The sequence below is a fragment of the Euleptes europaea genome, chromosome 9, assembly GCF_029931775.1.
Source record: "Euleptes europaea isolate rEulEur1 chromosome 9, rEulEur1.hap1, whole genome shotgun sequence".
Classification (NCBI taxonomy): Eukaryota; Metazoa; Chordata; class Lepidosauria; order Squamata; family Sphaerodactylidae; genus Euleptes; species Euleptes europaea.
In genome coordinates, this window is record NC_079320.1 from 21,179,333 (window position 1) to 21,199,423 (window position 20,091).

Below are 20,091 nucleotides of genomic sequence, written 5' to 3' on the forward strand. Positions count from 1 at the left end.
ACAGTACAAAAGGTTAAAGACAATGCTGCTGTGAGAGAAATTAAATGTGTACTGTTTCAGACTCAAGTCCAATGAAATAATTACACTGATAAACTATTGATTTGGACTTTTGACTTCATTCTCCTGTCTTACAGACTTAGGCATTTTTCTACAGGAAAATTCTAAAACCTGGCATGCGAGTCACAATAAAAGTGTTTCCTCACTACCAAGCTTCAGTAAATGCTTTTTCAAAGTTTAAGGTTGAACCCCATCTAAAACTATTTTAATGAGACTTAAAAATAGTTAATGCACTAAACCTTTGGGAGGGAATGGCAAGGCACTCACTATTAAAAAAAATACTTCCACCATTTTCTTAGCAGATGACGCAAAACCATTTACAGCTATTAGATCAATTTAATCATGAAAAACAGCAAATGAGGGCTGGATTATAAATAGGAACATGAACAATTCTGTCTCTTTTGCTTTTAAAATGGCAATATTGTACACCCTTGGCATTTCTTTTAACTTAACTAACCTGCTGTTTGCTACTTAAGTACTACTGGGGAAGATAAAGTAATGATAAATATTCATCATGCTATGTAAATAACTTCTTTTATTCTTGATGAAGAACTGAGCAAGCAGGACATAATGCGTAAACTAGCAATCACATAATGTTAATGAAAGCAGATTTGCATAGGGACCTGTAAACATGAAGGAATGGAAGGTATTATCTGCTATTTCAACATTTAAAGAATGATAATGAGTTCCACAACCAATGTCTGGCTGAACGACTGTTTGAAATTCAGACTACTTGCCCTGGCTACTAACAGCTAACAAGCCCTCAGGCCCCAAAGCTTCCACAGTCCTGCAGTCTCTCTGTCCCCGTTTCACATTTTTAAAAAATGTACTTGTCCTACACTGCCTGATTCCAATGATGTAAGAAGAGAGGTGCCAAGTCTTCTTAGGAAATTCCAAATGTGTGGGATTATGCTTATTTTGCCATAGAAGAAGAAGAAGAGTTGGTTTTTATATGTCGACTTTCTCTACCATTTAAGGAAGAATCAAACCCACTTACAATCACCTTCCCTTCCCCTCCCACAACAGACACCCTGTGAGGTAGGTGGGGCTGAGAGAGTGTGACTCGCCCAAGGTCACTCAGCTGGCTTCATGTGTAGGAGCAAGGAAACAAATCCAGTTCACCAGATTAGCGTCCGTCACTCAAGTGGAGGAGTGGGGAATCAAACTTGGTTCTCCAGATCAGAGTCCATCGGTCCAAACCACCGCTCTTAACCACTACACTACGCTGGCTCTCCAGAAGAAGAAAGGCAGCATGCATGCAAACGGTCAGTCAAGTCAGTCTTTATTTCACACCTTCGAGGACTGTGCCCTGAGAAAGGTCTGAAAAGTTGATCAATTCATCCAACCCACTCTTCAAGTGATACCTTTATCCCTCAACCAAACCAACCTTGAGCAACACGTACTCTGTGACAGAACCACCTGCCGTACCAGCATGCGTGTAAGTCACACATCTTTCGAGGGCCAACTGCCACTACCAAGTGGCTGCTGTCGCTCTACAAGTGAGGATGGCTCTGTACACCAATGCAAGGACAGCAACCGTTTCTCTATGCAGCGCTGGAACTTTAACTTTGGATGAGCAGTGGTCATTCGTTCCCTCAGTCTGAGAAAGAAATTAAGGGGGCGGGGGGAGAAGGGATAAATGACACTGGTCTATAGCTATGTTCAACAGGCTCTTCAGACAGTGCTAACCACAGAGATGTCAGTACTACCACACCACCTTGTCACTGCCAATTACAAGGCCATGCAGAGAGACTGATGATGATGATGATGATGATGATGAGAAGAAGATGAGTTGGTTTTTATATTCAGATTTTCCCTACCTTTTAAGGAGAATCAAACCTGCTTACAGTCTGCTTCCCATTCTCTACCCTCAACAGAAACCTTGTGATGTAGGTGGGGCTGAGTTCTGAGAGAACTGTGACTGGTCCAAGGTCACCCAGCTGGCTTCATGTGTAGGAGTGGGGAATCAAACCCAGTTCTCCAGATTACAATCCACCACTCTTAACCACTACACCGTGCTGTCACACATTCCAGAAAACTGACCTCACACAAATAGCATAACAGAAAATAAACTCCTTCCTCGGATTACGCATAATGAACAATACTGTAATAGGTGGAGCTGCCTACAGTAGAATGGGAAACTGCCCGCGGGGGGAGATTTGACATGAGACTCGAACAAGACGCAGATTGTGCCTGAATCTGGTCCTCATGCAAATGTTTAATGTTCGTGATGGCAACTCAAAACAAATCCAGAAATGGAACCAAATTGTTTCTTGCCTTCAGCAAGGATGTCACCTGCTCAAGAAATGACTCACTCCTTTCCGGAGCTTTGAGCTCCTACCTTATTGCAATTATTTTGGGGATTCAGCAGCATTCCTAGCAAATTGCATGGCTGGTATAACATACTATGCTGTCAAAAGCTCTTCTAACCACCCTTCAACAACTCTGCTCCGGCTGCTGTGAGGACAGAAACCATTCTCCTTCATAGACTGTGCAAACGATCTTTTTGTACCACCTCAGAACAGCTCCGTGAGCCTTTTGTTTGAACTAGAGTTTCAAAGAAACCAACTCTTTAATATCTGACTAACGGTGTGCCCTGTGGCGCAGAGTGGTAAGCTGCAGTACTGCAGTCCAAGCTCTGCTCATGACCTGAGTTTGATCCCAACGGAAGTCAGTTTCAGGTACCTGGCTCAGCCTTCCATCCTTCCAAGGTCAATAAAATGAGTACCCAGCTTGCTGGGGGTAAAGTGTAGACAACTGGGGAAAGCAAAGGCAAACCACTCCGGAAACATAGTCTGCCTAGTAAACATCAGGATGTGACGTCACCCCATGGGTCAGGAATGACCCAGTGCTTGCACAGGGGACTACCTTTATCTTTAATGGTGCTGAAGAGAATCTACACCATTATAACAGAGCCTCGGTCATATTGATGCTATCGTTCACTCGGCTTCTCTGGGCACGAATAACTGGGCCAAGGCAAGACATTGCTGATGGAGCTATAAACACAGAGGCTCCTGGCCAACGGCACAGCTGCTACACTGGAGAAACACAGCTTTTTGATTCATGCTGCATGGATGTGGTCAGATCCTTTATCTGTATAATAAAGTCATCTTCTCGACATTAAGCTTGGAGTGGTGGCTGCAGCACATGGCAGTCGAGATTTGGAGCCTCAGCTGGTCGCTCTTTCTGTGCCTCATCAGCATCTCTGTAGCTCATCTTCTCAGCCCTTACAGCATTCACAATGGGTTTATTTGCAAGGCTCCCGATCACAATTAATTTGAAGCCACAGCATTTTGGCATACGCTGGCCAGTTAAACATTGTCGTTAGAGTCATCTGCTGTGACCAAATGAATAATTTATACTCCTAGAAAAGCAGAAGCTAACATCTCAGCAACATATGCAACTTGGATGGCAGAGAGAGCTCTGCACATTCCTCTAAATCAGTGCTTTTCAAACCGATTGCCTTCATCGTCAATTAATTTACTTGGGAATCCTTACATTTCTGCCAGAGGATATGAGGCATATCCTAGGAAGCACATTCAGTCCACAAGGGGCACTGATCAGGCCTTTGGGGACTCGCCATGATCCCATTTGAACTGAGAATGTGAGCCAGTACTCACCCAATACTTTCAGAGGTTGCTCCCTGCAAGGGGGAAAGCTGACTTTCAGAGAAGCCTATTCACCACTACTGATTTACTTGCTGAGGATCACTGTTAAGGACTCCAGGATTCCCTGGAACAAAGTCTGAAAACTGCTGCATTAGAACTATGATAGTTTTAACATGGTGTTCCTATAAATACAATCTTAATACAACTAACAGTGCAATCCTATGCAGTTATTTCAATGTATGCTCATTGAAATGGACTAACTCTCTATAGGACTGCAGCGTCTCTTATGGCCTGTTCGAAACAAACACAACCATTCTTATCTTCTGTACTTTTACCTGGCTCTTCCTCCAGGAAGGGTGGTGTGGGCAGATGGTTCTCCTCTCCTATGTGGTTTAGAGGATTGAAAATGAGCCATGGGCTCATATGCTCCTTTCTCCAAAAACAAAAGTTCCTTTTGTGTTTCTTATTTAGCATTCTTATAAGATGCCTGACATCTGGACTGACAAATGGTTAGTTACTTTTCTTCAAACCAAAACCCATTTTAAGCTATGGTTTCCAATTTTGGTTTGAAAGAAAAGCACTAATCTTTGTTAACCGATGCCATGGAGAACTATGCTTAGTGGTAGAGATTGGAGAGCTCTCCACAAGCCAAGCTCTTCTCTGAAATATCATGAATAGATCATTCTGATCTGCTCAGGACTTCCCCTTTCCTTCCTTCCCTTTAGCCCAATGTTGACTGAATTTAGTTGTAACTAAGTCCCACTGTGTTCTATAGAGCTTACTTCCAGTTAAGTGCCCATCCACTGAATTGCAGTCTCTCTCAGAGACTCCATCTAGCTAGGCAAGTCCCGTTTCCCCCCCCCCCTTCATCTCCATGCATATAGCTCAGACATGAAGACAGATTAGAAAATTATCGCTTAAAATTTACAAGCTGAAGAGCGCTTGGGAAAGCCTCATTCTTCCTCATGGTATTTCTCAATATAACGAGCATGGTAGAACTATTTCTTGAGCTACAAAGCAGGAGAAATTCGGCAGCATTTCTACTTAGTGCTAAAAATGAAATTGGCAGGGAAGGCATACAAGACAGAGGAGAAGAGGTACATGAGCCTACAGCTTGATTTCAAACACCCCAAACTTTGTTTTTTTCTGAACTGAGTCGAAGAATTATCTGACTTCCAGGAACCATTCATATTTGGCTTCTGAGAAACTGAGGAGAAAGAAAAGTTCAGACTTGGGAAGCAAACACTGTTTGCGACAAACCTCTTACTCCCTAGACATAATCACTGTGTGTACTGTAGACACTATATATGAAGTAGGGCTGTTGAAAAAAAAATTCGGTAAAATTTGGATTCGGCAAAATTCGGCCAGTTTTTATTTGGGAAATGTTGAAGTCCGAACTCCCCCGATTAGGATCCGTGGAATTCGGCACTAAGTTCAGAGTTTGCAAATAAATCCGGCCATTTAAAGCCATTAAAAACACATTTGCGCCTTTCCGCAGCTCCGGGGGGAGCATTTTTTGAGGTAGAGGTCCCAAATGTTCAGTGTAGCTTGAGGGGACCCTTCTTGCAAGAACCCCCAAGTTTTGTGAAGATTGGGTCAGTGGGTCCCAAGTTATGGGGGCTGGAAGGGCCCCCCATCTGCCCATTGCAATAAAGCCATTACAAACACATTTGCAGCTTTCCGCGGCTTGGGGGGAAACCCGAGGCAACCACCTAAATAATCAGAATGGGGATAAACAGAGGGAACACACACAGCCCTGGCAGAGAGACAGACAACCCTCACTCCAGGCACAGTTGACAACCACCTACAAACGACCCAAGGAGGAGGTGGGGCGGTTGGCGAGCAGAGGGAGAGACTCACATGTGCGCACCGCTGCATGGACTGAACTCACTGGCCAGGCCACAGGCAGGAAAAAAAAGCAGAACGCAACCTCCCGCAGAGGCAAGAGGGCACAAACACACGGCAGAACTGGCAAACCCCCTCCCCCTCAAACCAGTACGACTCGTCTCAACCCCAAATAAAGGCGAGTGGGCACCAAATCCCCCCCTCAAGCCAGTACGGCTCGGCTCAAGCACCTACAAACCACCCAAGGAGGAGGCGGGGCGGTTGGCGAGCGAAGGGAAAGACTCACATGCGCACACCACCGCTCGTGCTCAACTCCAGGCGAGGGTGGCCAGGCCACGGGCAGAAAAAAAGCAGAACGTAAACTCCTGCAGAGGTGAGCAGGCACAAACACACAGCAGAACAAGCAAACCCCCCCCCCTTTGGCTTCCCACACACACACACACACACACACACACACACAGAATCTGCTTTCTCCCCCCCACACACACACACACACAGGAGAAAAGGTATAGAGGAAAACCCCCAAAATGAAACTGTCTGGATGTCTTCCAGCAGGAGCAGGGACAAGAAGTAAATCCAATCCAGTCCTATTCCAGTAAGCAGGAATCGGGATCTCTCAGAGTCAGGAGCAGCAGCACCAAAATGGAAGGAAATGAGTTCCAGACTCGGGACGGGATGGGAGGATGGGAGTTTTTATACTCTTCTCCTGGCCAATTGAAAAGGGAGAATCCCTGTTCTGATTGGCCAGGAGAAGACCCAGCTTGGCCACCGTTGGCTGCGGGAAAATGCTGCGAGTTGCTTACTAACTGACGGTTATGCTGCTGATTCGGAGCCCCCGAATTTGCCGAATTTATTCAGCAATCGCCCAAACTCGCTGAATTCAGCTTGTCATTTTCCCGCCTTTTTTGAATTCAGTTCCATCCGAACTGAAAACCACCGAATCGTGGAAAATTCAGCTGTTTTTCAGTTCAGATGGAACCGAATCGACAGCCCTAATATGAATTTCTCACCGATAGGGCTTAGAAGAGCCATGGAAGCAGTGGCAACATACTGCAAGGAGAATAATTTACAACTCAATTACCAAAAAACGAAAATCATGGCATTTGCAAGGAGACCCAATCTATTATCATGGCACATTGAGGTACATGAGATAGAACAGGTCAAATGCTTCAAATACCTGGGAGTAATTTTTCATTCCTCTGGAAATAGAAAAGCCAATGGTGAATATGCTGCTAGGAACGCACAGAGAAGCACAGCCGCCATATTGAAATATCTTAGGACTAAAGGTGGCCATTGCATCCCGGTAGCCCTCAGGTTTGAAGCCAAGTCGATTGCGCAGTTTCTGTATGGCACTCATTTAGGCCCTTATGCCAATTTATCATCATTAGAACGTGTGCAATCTAAGTTTTTGAGATCAGCCCTGCAAGTACCAACATTTGTTTCCAATGCCACTCTACACCTTGAGAAGGTCTTCATATGTGTGGAAGCCAGAGTATGGATAATTCCAATTAATAACTGGCTTAAGCTATCCTGTCTCCCACGTGGTCTCGCTCCCTTAATTATAAAGGATAATTTCCAATCAGCATGGAAACGGGCAGTGATGGATAAATTGTCAACATTAGGATTCACACAGCAGGTACTAATTGACATGGGCTACGCCCAGGCCAAGGTCAAACAGCATATAATTGACACAGAACGTCAAATAGATCTGGCCAAAACACCTATCTTCATCATTAGTGAATCCAGGAGGTATCTTACTACTCCTATGGAGTATTTAACCAGTCTGGAAATTCCTAAACACCGAAGAGCCTTTACCTTGGCCAGATGTCAAGCCCTCCCTTCAGCCATTCAAGAAGGCCGGTTCAAGAAGATCCCATATGAGGAGAGGAAATGCCCCTGTGGTTCCGGATCCATAGAAACTTTAGAACATGTCTTGTTTTATTGTCAACGTTATACAGCTATCCGAGAAAGGTTTATCTCACCAATAATTCACAAATTCTCTGGATATGTGGGATATACCTACATTCCGACTCTGTTACAAGACGTAAACTCCGATATAACATACTCAGTGGCTAGATTTTGTGCTGCTGCAATGGATGCACGGCGGAGGTGGGTCCACGCCAATCCACAGTCCTGAAATGAGGGGTGACAGCCCTAATGTTATGTGTTCCCCTTTTACTGAAGTGATTTTATTCATGTTAATAACTGAATCACCATGTTTTATTCTGATATACAGATATTCTATATTTATGTAAACTGGTGCTTTTATAGGTTACTTGTGCTGGTCATTGACCGTAATAAAGATTATCTATCTATCTATCTATCTATCTATCTATCTATCGATCGATCGATCGATCGATCGTTCTTGGGCAAATGCATTTCTAACTGTCCCCTGGTCTTCAGAGATAAATTCAACTCCAATTAGATATACGAAGGTTCTTTTGCTAAAAGATGAACCTGTTTTTACAATGCATTTATTTATTCCTAAAAAATTATATTCTGCCTCATCAACAGAATGCTCCTGAGATTTCCTCTACCCCGGGTTGCCAGCCAAGCACTAGCTACCTGAAGGAGCTGTAGGGGGTGGGAACATGCAAAATAAGCTTTGTGAAGTGACATCAGTGCATCAGTGTGACACTTTAGGATTCCACCTAAACTCTACAGCTTTACCTCCATCCCCCACTGCTCTACTGTGCTGCAGCAAGCACCCAGGCTACAGGGCAGGAAATCTTCCGAAGGGTGAACCCAGCCCACACATGCTCAAGCACCTTGCCTAAGAAGGGGCTGTTAGCTATTAGTTGAATATACCACTAGGGTCCAAGGGGGGCTTCTCTGAAAGCCTTTTTCAAGGCTTCAAGGATAAGTGTGCACTAGTGAAAGCAAAACAAAAGGGGAAATCCCACAGACTAATGTAGAAGGTATTACAACCTAAGGTATGAACACATGAACACATGAAGCTGCCTTATACTGAATCAGACCCTTGGTCCATCAAAGTCAGTATTGTCTACTCAGGCTGGCAGCCGCTCTCCAGGGTCTCAGGCAGAGGTCTTTCACGTCACCTACTCGCCTAGTCCCTTTAACGGGAGATGCCGGGGATTGAAGCTGGGACCTTCTGCATGCCAAGCAGAGGCTCTACCACTGAGCCATGGCCCCTCCCCAGGTTTCAATCCAGAGAGCTCATTTAGGTATGCCTAAGGGCTTCTATGCACAAAAGAACTTTGTGACAATTACCACCATTCCCATTGACTCCTATGCTCTGTAAACGACTGAGTTCCAAAGCCAACATGACTCATAACACAGAGGCTGCTACAGGAGGAGGAGGAGGAAGAGGAGGAGGAGGAGGAAGCAGAAGAAGAAGCAGAAGAAGAAGAAAAAGAAGAAGCAGAAGAAGCAGAAGAAAGCATAATCATCTTGAAAAATTGGAGGGTTTTGCTGTCACATGATATGATGACAGCCACTAGCGCAGATGGGGACTGTTCACATTCATGGAGGACAGGTCTATGAGCCATGATGACTAAAGGGAATTTCACATTCATAGGTGGTGTGCTGCTTTCTGGAGAGCAACAGGACAGGGCTATTTACCTTTGTGTCCTGCTGGTGGCTTTTCAGGGGGCCTCTAATTGGCCACTGTAGGAAACAGGATGCTGGCTACGGTATAGATCTGTGAGATGATTCAGCAGGATTCTTTTAATGTCTTTAAGTCACAAACACACAGTGTCAGTTTCACGGTCTTCTAGATGCCTAGCTATGAATATGAACGGAAGCATTCCGCGTCCTGTCCTTCTCCTTTTAAATTATTCTCGATTCATCTCATTTTCATAAACATACATAGGCCCCTCAAGGATTAAAGGGAATGAATAAGAATGAAAACCCTGTTTCACCTTTCAGTCACAGCAATTTGAAACCTACTGTAATGATTCAGTAGCTCTGTGCCTCAGAATGAGTGACAGAATTAGACGAACTTCTCCACAAGCAATCAGGACCACTGCTTATGATTCTACATCTTCCATTAAGGTTGCCACTGAACTACCAGGCTCATACTACAAACATTAAACTTTAAATAAAAATGTGTGTGATGCATGATAATATTAATATCAAGTTTTTCCAGACTTGGACTACTTTTTACTAAAGATACATGATCACCCACTGCTTTGGCTCACTTCTACTCACCAGTTGTGACCAGAGAGCTCATTTTTTGATAGTCTGTTTGTGAGCAGTTTAAGCCTGTTTCTGGGTTTTTAAGTCACATACACACAGTGTCAGTTTCATGGTCTTCTAGATGGCCTAGCTATGAATCTGCCACCATGGCTGAAGGTTACCTGCATGTCTGCAAGAAAATATTTTAAAACACTACGTTCATTTAAAAGGGCATCCTGTTTAACACAGCTTCTGACTGAAATGTTGAAGAATTACTATTAGAGTTATGCATAACCTCACTCCGTGACATTTTGTGGTTGACTGTCTCCTATGGCAGCCATTTTGTGGTGGCACCCACCACACTGTGTCAGAATTCCAAAGGCGCCTGCAGGCTCAAAAAAAGTTGGAGACCCCAATATGAATTAACAGTAAACATATTAATCTGTTAGCCTGTACTTAAATATAAATGTAATTTATATATGTGAGTGTGTTTCTAAGTCTTACTGTTTGGTGTTTAAGCCCTCTTTATCATTGAGTTTATTTTCCATCCATTCTTATGGGAGTCATGGTATGCCCCCTTATCATTTAATTACCTGACCCAACCATTCATGATCCTGGGAGAGGACTGATTTCACCTCCTGCACAGATACAAAAGCTGCTTGTGAGGCAGAAGGCAGTCAAACTGAAATGCCAAAGCTCCTATGCAGCCATAAAATCTATTTTGTAGCTGCTAGAGATGGAAGGCGACAGACTCAAGGATCAGCTCACAAGGAATCATGGTTGTTGGACATTGTATATTGGCCTGTCGAACCTGTTCACTGCAAAGTTTTAAGCTGGGGTGTCCAACTCAATTGTGATGAGGGCCAGATATGACATAAATGTCACTTGTTCGAGCTGGACCATGCCTCGTCAGCCCAGATCGAAGGGGGGTGGCTGCCTTGGCTGGCTTGCAGGCTGTATAAGAGCTCTCAAGGGGCTAGATCCAGCTCTCAGGCCTTATGTTTGACACCCCTGGTTTAAAGGATCCCTTCTTGTTACTTGACTATTTTAAGGCTAGGTACATAGTATTTTATTGGAGGGGGGGGGAATGTAAGCTACTTTCTGTAAGTCACTAAGCCACATTTTAGATGATAGGGGAAATATTTCTATATATGGCTGTTCTACTATAATTATATTTTGCAAGCTCTCATATTACAGCCTACAGTAGGCCAAGGATCAGGTTAATAATACGTTTTCTAAAGAAGAGAAATAAAAGGAAATTTTGCATTCTAAGGAAGAGGAGTAGGAAGATTTTGACGTACCACCAACTTTTACCCTGTCAAGTTAAAGAAGCAACTATCATTCAACATGACAGAAATGTCATAAAATTGTCTAACATATAAAAAATGTTTTAAATGATGGATTAAGTTGCATGTACTGTATCTAAATTGACTGTTGCAACTTGGGTTAACAAATCTGCATATTTTTGGTAAAATAAAGAATAAATTATGTTATTGGATTTTTGCAAGCAGAGCTGTATGTTAAATAATGTATTGGAATTGGAAGGACAGTATAAAGAATACTACATGATTTAGAAATCTGCATATATGACTAATATAAGTTTGGAAATGTTATTTATTAAATTACCATTTCCATTCACAAGCAGCCCTTCTGGTGGCTTACAACTGTAATAAAACCATAGCCTCAACAACATTTTAAAAATAAATAAGAGCCCAGAAGAATGCATTAATGGAACATCTTGTTACTTTCTGTTGGCCCTGGTGTGGGTTGTTATAATGAGTCCTTCCAAAATATAATTGACATATAACAGCCACACATAGAAATCACAATCAGAACAAAACACAAACCAAGCAGTGCGTAATCCTCCGGAGGGCCACTGGAACGAGGCAATCTCGACCTACCTCTGGAAGATCATCAGTGATCTAGACCTGCAGACTTTATAAGCACTGAGCACTCCACGGGCCAAGCACTATCACTAAAAAGTTGTATAATATCATTTTCTTTGGTCTTCAGTCTAAAAGGCATCTTTGTTCCCCATTACTAATATTTGAAACCAACAATTCCTGCACACTATAATGAACAGACCTGAACTAGGACACAAAGGAGGCTTGAGGGAATATGCAAGCAATTTTGTGTATGTTCTGTGCTTCTCTGCTTTCCTCTTCTGTCTGCAATTTCTAGCTCTGTATTAGAAAGTAACCTTAAGGGTCTTTTGAGTTTTGGCACCAACTTATCAGGTGGTTAGAGCAGCTTAGTTGACCTGGGGACAGGACAATTAAGCCCTGCAGCGGCAATCACTTCTACTCATTTCAAAGATTGCTATCTTGACTTGCCAACATTGATTTCTTCAAGACAATTTACAGCATCGGGATAAAACGCAGTGTAAAGGGGAGACTCTATCATAGTCTTTCCACCGACAGCTGGATGGATGGAACTTGGAATTTGCACAAGCAGGTGTTTGGCAGAATTGCTCTCCTCCCATCTGGAATTTAGCCTTGATAGTATAAAGTTTCAGGGTAGTGACATGGTAAAAACACATGATCTTATCAACAATTTCTATACTCTTTAGATTTTTTTTCTTTCCAATGGGTAGCAAAATGATCAAGTGCAAAAAGGTGACTTTGGTGATGTGGCGAATTCAGTACCCACCCACCCCGAAGAACGGTACACTCCTTCTATCTGGGATGGTTGTCCTCTTCCACCGAGCACGCCGCTTCGAGAGGGATGCACATGGAGCAGTGAGGGAGGGAGGGGACACCTGCCTAGCCATCCAGATCAGCCAAATCAACCCTGGCGATCAATGGGGTGACAGATGTCGCAGCCAGATCACGAATTCAGTACTTAATGACAGGGGTGTGGCTTTGGGGCCATATGAATGGTTTGTCCTGTCACAGCATGATAAGATTGGAGCTCACCACCTCCCATTTCAGCCCAGCACACCCCACATCTTTATTCTGGGTGGATTAACGATTTTCACTCTGGTGCAGGGGCTGTAATCAAATATACAGCCTCAATTTTCAATAAATAAGTGCATTTGCTAATTATTCATGTTTCTGTCCCACTTTTCAGGCAAAGGCGCCCACAATCAAAGTTGATATCATCTGTAATAAAATGAATCGATCATAAACAACCACCATACATCTAAGTACACCAAAGGCAAGAATTGTACAACATTTATACAAGGTTTACAATACGGGCCCTGACCTGGATGGTCCAGGCTACCCCAATCTCGTCAGATCTTGGAAGCTAAGCAGGGTTGGCACTGGTTCAGATTTGGATGGGAGACTACCAGGGTATCTATGTAGAGGCAGGCAACAGCAAACCACCTCTGAACATCTTGAAAACTCCAAAAGGGGACACCAAAAATCAGCTGTGACTTGACATCACTTTCCTCCACCACCACCACCACAAGATGAAATGTTGGAAATGCAAAAGCCTTTGAAAAGAAACATCTCCAGCCTACCAAAGCTGAAGAGAAATCTTCATGACTAACTTCTCTGGGCATAATATTCCATAGATACATAAAATGTGAAAAATCCACAAAGCAAGCACCCGTTTCCTTAGCTATGAAAAGGGGATGCGCATCTTAATGAATATATGGAATATTTATTTCTTTGTGAAATAGGTGCAAATAAAGGATTGGATCCATTGGAGAAAAGGGAGAAAGGTATCCTCTTTATTGGTTCTTGTAGGTTATCCGGGCTGTGTAACCGTGGTCTTGGTATTTTCTTTCCTGACGTTTCGCCAGCAGCTGTGGCAGGCATCTTCAGAGGAGTAACACTCCTCTGAAGTGTTACTCAGAGGAGTGTTACTCCTCTGAAGATGCCTGCCACAGCTGCTGGCGAAACGTCAGGAAAGAAAATACCAAGACCACGGTTACACAGCCCGGATAACCTACAAGAACCAATGAACTCTGACCGTGAAAGCCTTCGACAGTATCCTCTTTAACCGCCAAAAAAGGCTCTGTTGGGGATCATGGAAACTTCTTGGACAAAAGCAGTGTGAGATGGACACTGTTAGTAACAAAGGCAATTTTAGGGAGACTGAGTGAAGAAGTCAATTGGATTGAGATCTATTCAAGTTCTCAAAAAGCCTTATTAAGACATTTGAACAGGCCTGTCCATCTCAATCAGAATACAGTTATGTTGGAACATTCTGACACCATTAATTTTTTAAAAAAATATCCCAGAAATAGTCCTGTTTGGCTGCAGCCAAATACCAAAGTAGTGTTCAAAGAATTTTACTGTCAACTGAAAGCACCAACATCTTGCTCCCAGCTGCATAAATGTCTAAACTTGATAGCACCTGAGTATCAGGTTGTGTCCCCATGAGCCATGTTTCTCATCTTGTAGAAACTGTGATATGAAAAGATGAGAGTAAATGATCCCTCGGCTTTGTTCAGAACTGACTTTATATTTATTTACAAGCATTATTAGTGAGCGTTTCTTTGGGGGGGGGAGTTTGTCCATTTCCCAAGAATTTCCTCCCATGAGACTTGTACTTTGGTTTCACAGGCTCCATTCCAATCTTACAGCACCAGCAGTCACAGCAGAGAACCACATGGAAATTCCACCCCCCCCCCCCCGCGCACCTCCACACACAGGAAAAAGAATTTGTTTTAGATCTACATGGGGACTACAGACCACATAAAACTTCTGCCAGAAAGAATTAAAACACTGTTGCAAATAGGGAAGCGAATCACTAACCAAAAGGCTTCTCTGTCACGTAGTGTGGTCATATAATGCCTGACAATTAATGAGAGTCTCATCAAGAATAAGGGGTATTAATTTTTGAACACCTCCATACGTGAACCTACAAAATAACTGAGTTTAGATACCTGGTCGATGGACCACCACATGGGCAGAATCTAATTTTATATTCCAAGCTGAAGAAATTGGGGCAGGGGACTGTGCTCATTCCAAAATACTGACCAGCATTATAAGCAGGAGACATTTTTATGCCAAACCAGGTAATTACAATTTTTGAAACACCCACTAGAAAAATATACCCTTCCAGAAGGAAAAATAAGTACCAAATATCAGCAAACCTTATAAGCTCCAGGACCAGGATTATCATCCTTTGTCTCTTTGAAACGTTCTTCCCGAGAAACCCATAAAGTAAGACAGGAAGTTGACTTCACAACTGGATTGTAATCCCCTGGTCCTAAAAACAGGGGGAAGGGAGGGAATAAAATGAGAAGTTGTGATTATTTTAAAAGATAAACATTCATGTCATATTTATTGTCAAAATTACAGCCCTGAAAGAAAAAAGAGATTACAATCATGTTCCACAGTCATAAAAATATAAGCATCAATAAATACAACCCAAAACCCTGTTCTTCATCATTTCAACATGCTACCATGTTATTAAAATGTCTTCTATACATCCACTGGGCTTGATGAATGAATGGAAGCATTCATCATGTTTGCTCCCCCACTCTTCAATAAAGCATCACATTTTATTCATCAATTCTTCCAAGATCGTGGTGGTGTAAACAGTTTTCCCCTCCAGCATTTTATCCTCGCAACAAGCCTGCAGGGAGGGTTATGATGACAGAAAGTGAGTGCCCCAAGGTTGCCCAATCTATGTCGTGGCTGAGTAAGGAGTTCGAACCTTGGTCTCCCTGATGACAACAACAGCAACAACAGCAGCAGCAGCAGAAGAAGTGGAAGCAGAAGCAGAAGAAGAAGAAGGAAAAGAAGAAGAAAAAGAAAAAGAATAAGAATTGATTTTTATATGCCAACTTTCTCTACCACTTAAGGAAGAAATCAAACTGGCTTACAATTACCTTCCCTTCCCCCTCCTCCTATCAGACACCTGTGAGGTAGTTGGGGCTGAGAGAGCTCTAAGAGAGATGTGACTAGACCAAGGTCACCCAGCTGGCTTCACGTGTAGGAGTGGGGAATCAAACCCGGTTCTCCAGATTAGAGTCCACCACTCCAAACCACTGCTCTTGACCTTTACACCATGCTGGCTCTCTAGTCCAACACCATAAGCATACCTCAACAACAATGGCTCTCAAAACAACTTATATATGAACTTCTAGGAGGTCTCCTACCCAGGCAATAATCCAGCAGATCCCTGAATAGCTTTACCCTGGCAACAGTATCATACACCTTCCTTTGGTCCTGTTATAATACCATCTGTCTTAATACAAGCAAAAATGAACAGATAACTTTTTAATGTCGTGGATCTTTCTCAAATTAGAATCATAGGGCTTGAAGGGGCCATACAGGCTACCTAGTCCAACCCAATGACAAGTGTTCGTCCAGCCACTGCTTGAAGACTGCCAGTAAGGGGGAGGTCACCAATTCCCTAGTTAGCCGAGTCCACTCCTGAACTACCCTTATCATAGAATCATAGAGTTGGAAGGGACCACCAGGGTCATCTAGTCCAATCCCCTGCACAATGCAGGAATTTCACAACTACCTCCCCCACGCACCCCTAACAACCCCTACTCCGTGCCGAGAAGGTGGCCAAGATGCCCTCCCTCTCATGAACTGCCTAAGGTCATAGAATCAGCATACGGCACTTCTGGGTGTTAAATGTATTGCAAGGGGCCGTTTACCACTCAAACTCCCAGTCCCCTTGCAATGCATTTACACCCGGAAGTGCTGCATCGCAAGGGGCCTTTTACCACTCAAAATGGCCCCTTGCGATGCGGCATTTCCGGCTGTAAATTGGAAGTGAAGTGGTGCCGTGGGTAGGCGCGCATGCCTGCGACCTTTAGCTGGTCAGAGGACAGCCAGGTGGATCGGCGGGGGTGTGCCCACCGCCACCTGGCACTTAGTATCCCTAGGGAAGACACAGTTGCATTCTCCCTGGCGGTAGTGCAGAACAATGAGTAGCTTTCATCGACAGACTTATTCACTGGGCCCCTTCCGAAATCACCTCTTTTTGGAACCCAGAAACATCAGACTCCTGCCTCTACTTTCCCTCTGAATGCAGCCCATAACTTGGATGCATGCTAAAATGCAACCATCCTTAGGAGCCCCAGGTCTCAGCTAACCAGGTCTTAGCTAAGCTGGACAAACTCCCAAGGTGAGTAGCTACAAATGAGGGGGTACAATTTAATGAATGGGGAGGGGGGAGAGTGAGGAAGATATGAGAGCTTGATCTAACCTGACCTTAGACATCAAGCTTTTTAAAATATATAATGGAATTTTTTTAGATTGAATGAAGGAATTATTCACTTATAAAGCAACCTAATAGCAATCCTCTTGCTGCGTCTGTATTTTTAGCACTGGGGAAAATTTCATTTTACTACATAATTTTTATCCTAGGACACAGTTTCCATTATATGTATGCTGCTTGTGTGATGCAGGTCAAAGACTCGCATTACCAGCTTCTTATAGCACCAAGTTGAGAACTGAATTATGCAGAAGCTATCTCCTATTTATTTACCAAAATGCCACATTTTAATCACAGGTCAACAAAGAATAAAACTTCTTTCGCTCCACAGCAAACACCTACGAAAAGCCTGCCTGCGCTGTGATTGGTACGTAATGGGAAAATCAAGAGAAGGTGATTCTTATAATTATATATTTTCTGGCCCTATGCAGGTTCACTCTCTATGAAATGTCAACCAGTGCTACAGGGCAAAAGCAGCACAGAACAGGAGAAACGGGTAATTTAAAGTGAAAATCTATGCTGCTGGCCCCTCAGTGTGAACATTTCCGTACAGAAGAAGAGGAATGGGAAATGACTGCTTTACAAAATGGAGCTCTTAAATCCAAGCACAAATTTCCTTTGCATCAGGAGGCGTGTTTGTGAATCCCATACAATTCAGTTGCCATCAACTTTACTACAGGCTCCTGTTATGAGCTTATTAAAAAAAAAAGCAGCTGTTATTAAAAGTCCAGATTGGAAGATATAAAGGACATTGCAGAAAACATGCAATGAAAACAGGAACTGCGGTTGTAAGCAGCTGGATGCTTCCATCAAGAATTTTCTTATTTTAGCACCACAAAAATACCAAGATTTTAAAGGTACAGTTACTGAAGGATGAGCTTGGTTTTTTAGGGAAAGGAGATGATTTAGTCTCAGGAGCAGAGTCCAGGAACATTCGACTGACCAGAGGACCACAGGAATTACGTTATCAGTAGCCATCTGCTGTTAAAGTTGGAGGATCAGTCAGCCAGATAGGCTTCACGGGACTCTGGATGAGCTATGCTTACATAATGATGTCCGCTCAATACAGTGAGTCATTATAAGGAGCCAAGGAAATAGATGCTGTCATTAACTGCGAGAACAGAAAGGAAGGGGCCACAGGAGGGTGAGTAAGGGTGATTACACCCACAGCTGATGTGCTGTACAGAACATATGGAGGAGGGTGAGTGCAACCTTCTACCCTTACAGCTGAAATCATCCTACTACTTCATCCTGAAACATCACTCATTCCTGGATACAGTAGACTCTTACCAACGAAAGCTCTTGCTTATATTGGTTAATCTTTGATGGGCCACGAGTACCCTTTGCCAGCTTTTCCTCCAGCACGCCCAGCTATTTTTCTAGTATTTAAGAATCAGTTAACAATAATGAACATTTCCAAGGAAATGTTAAGGTGACCGAATTTACTTCACAGCAACTGTCAAGGGGCTCTTGAGCAATATATCCACATGGCCTGTTACTCTAAAGTAACAAGGGAGCAATGAGGCGGTCAAGAGAGACGTCCTCAACATGTCCGTGCTGTAATTGTCCATTTGCACTCTGCCTACGGCTCATTTTGATATAAATGGCACTTCAGATTACGGTCAGAGAACTACACAACCATCCAGTCCCTCGGCATAAAAAAGCAACAAACATACATGTGCGAAGACTCAAACATGTGGAATGAGAAAGCAGCGTGTAACCAAAGTACATGTTTTCATGAAAAGACGATCTGCAGCACTATACAAATGCCAAGCAAAATGCAAAGCTATTACCAATAAAGGTCATGTTGTTGGCAAGATTCTATCTCTCTTAATGATGTTCTCACATCTTAAGCATATCTCCCAAAGCACAAGGCTGGTTTTCATTTGACTTGTATTTAGTTAATAGTACCCAAACTTTATGCTGAGAAGTGTAATGACTGGAACTTGCAGCATTCAGAACTGACTTACGGTGCATACAGTTTTGTATTTTAGTGTCTCAACAAAAACATCCATAGTTATCTATGACTAAGGGCAGGGGGAAGGGGAGAACATTCTCTAGCCAACTTGATAAAGAGGAAAGGATCTGGCCCTTCCCTGGAATTATGTAATCTAGGTGCCCTGATGAAGGACACCTATGGGGGCAGATGTACTAAAAATAGTCAATTCGTTGTACATTGTACAACTGGCTGTGTGTGTGAGTTAAGTGCCATCAATTCGCTTCTGACTTATGGCAACCCTGTGAATGAATGGGGAGGGAAAGTGGCATGGTACAGCCCAGTCTTGTCAGATCTTGGAAGCTAAGCAAGGTCGGTCCTTGGAAGGGTGACCACCAAGGAAGACTATACAGAGGAGGGCAATGACAAACCACTTCTGCTTCTCACATGCCTTGAAAGCCTCTTGCTGGGGTCACCATAAGTCAGTTGTGACTTGGCAGCACTTTCTACACAGATGTGAATGAAGGACCTCCAAAATGTCCTACTGTTAATAGCCTTGCTCAGGTCTTGCAAACTTGACTGAGTCAATACATCTCATGTTGGATCTTCCTCTCTTACTGCTTCAATTTTTTCTAGCCTTATTGTCTTTTCAAGTGACTCTTGTCTTCTCATAATGTGCCCAGTACAATAGCCTCAGTTTAATCATTTTAGATTCGAGGGAGAGTTCAGACTTGATTTGATCTGGAACACATGATTTGTCTTTTTGATAGACCACAGTATTCGTAGAATTCTCCCCCGACATCACATTTCAAATTAATCAACTTTCTTCATTGTCCAACTTTTACACCCATACATAGTAACGAGGAATACTATGGTATGAATTATAGTGATCTTGGTCTCCAGCAACACATCCTTACACTTAAGAATCTTTTCTAGCTCCTTCATAGCTGACCCTCCCAGGCTCAATCTCCTTCTGATTTCTTGGTTTTACTCTCCCTTTTGGTGGAAGATGGAGCCAAGGAATAGAAAATGGTTAACTATTTCATTTTCTTCATCATCAGCCTTAAAGTTGCATACTCTGGCTAAGTGGTGTTTATTCTGACTGGCACAAGCTCTCGAATTACTCAGACAAAGGCCTTTTCTAGGCATGGGGAACTCCTCCAATTCTCCCACTGAGAAGATGCCAACTAAGTTGGACATCCAGAGAAGTGGATCTGTTGGCCACCATGGTTCCTTGAACAGGAATGGTGCATGGGAAGATTTCCATAATCAGCTCTAGTTGCAGTGGGGTGGGTCCAGCTGCTCTGGTCAAAGTTTGAAGCCCTGCCTCCAGCCTAAGGAGCTTTCCTTCAACTTAAGTGGTTCTGAACCATTTAA

At 43.3% G+C, this 20,091-nt stretch overlaps 1 protein-coding gene across 1 annotated transcript in view; it reads right to left on the reverse strand.

The window, feature by feature from the left end:
- The window catches only part of STPG2 (sperm tail PG-rich repeat containing 2), a 242,468-nt gene that overhangs the window by 95,097 nt on the left and 127,280 nt on the right, over window positions 1-20,091 (reverse strand). The window contains exon 12 of the mRNA XM_056855812.1: window positions 14,695-14,810. Coding sequence (XP_056711790.1) covers window positions 14,695-14,810 — 116 coding nt within the window. The remainder of the gene's footprint in view (window positions 1-14,694; window positions 14,811-20,091) is intronic.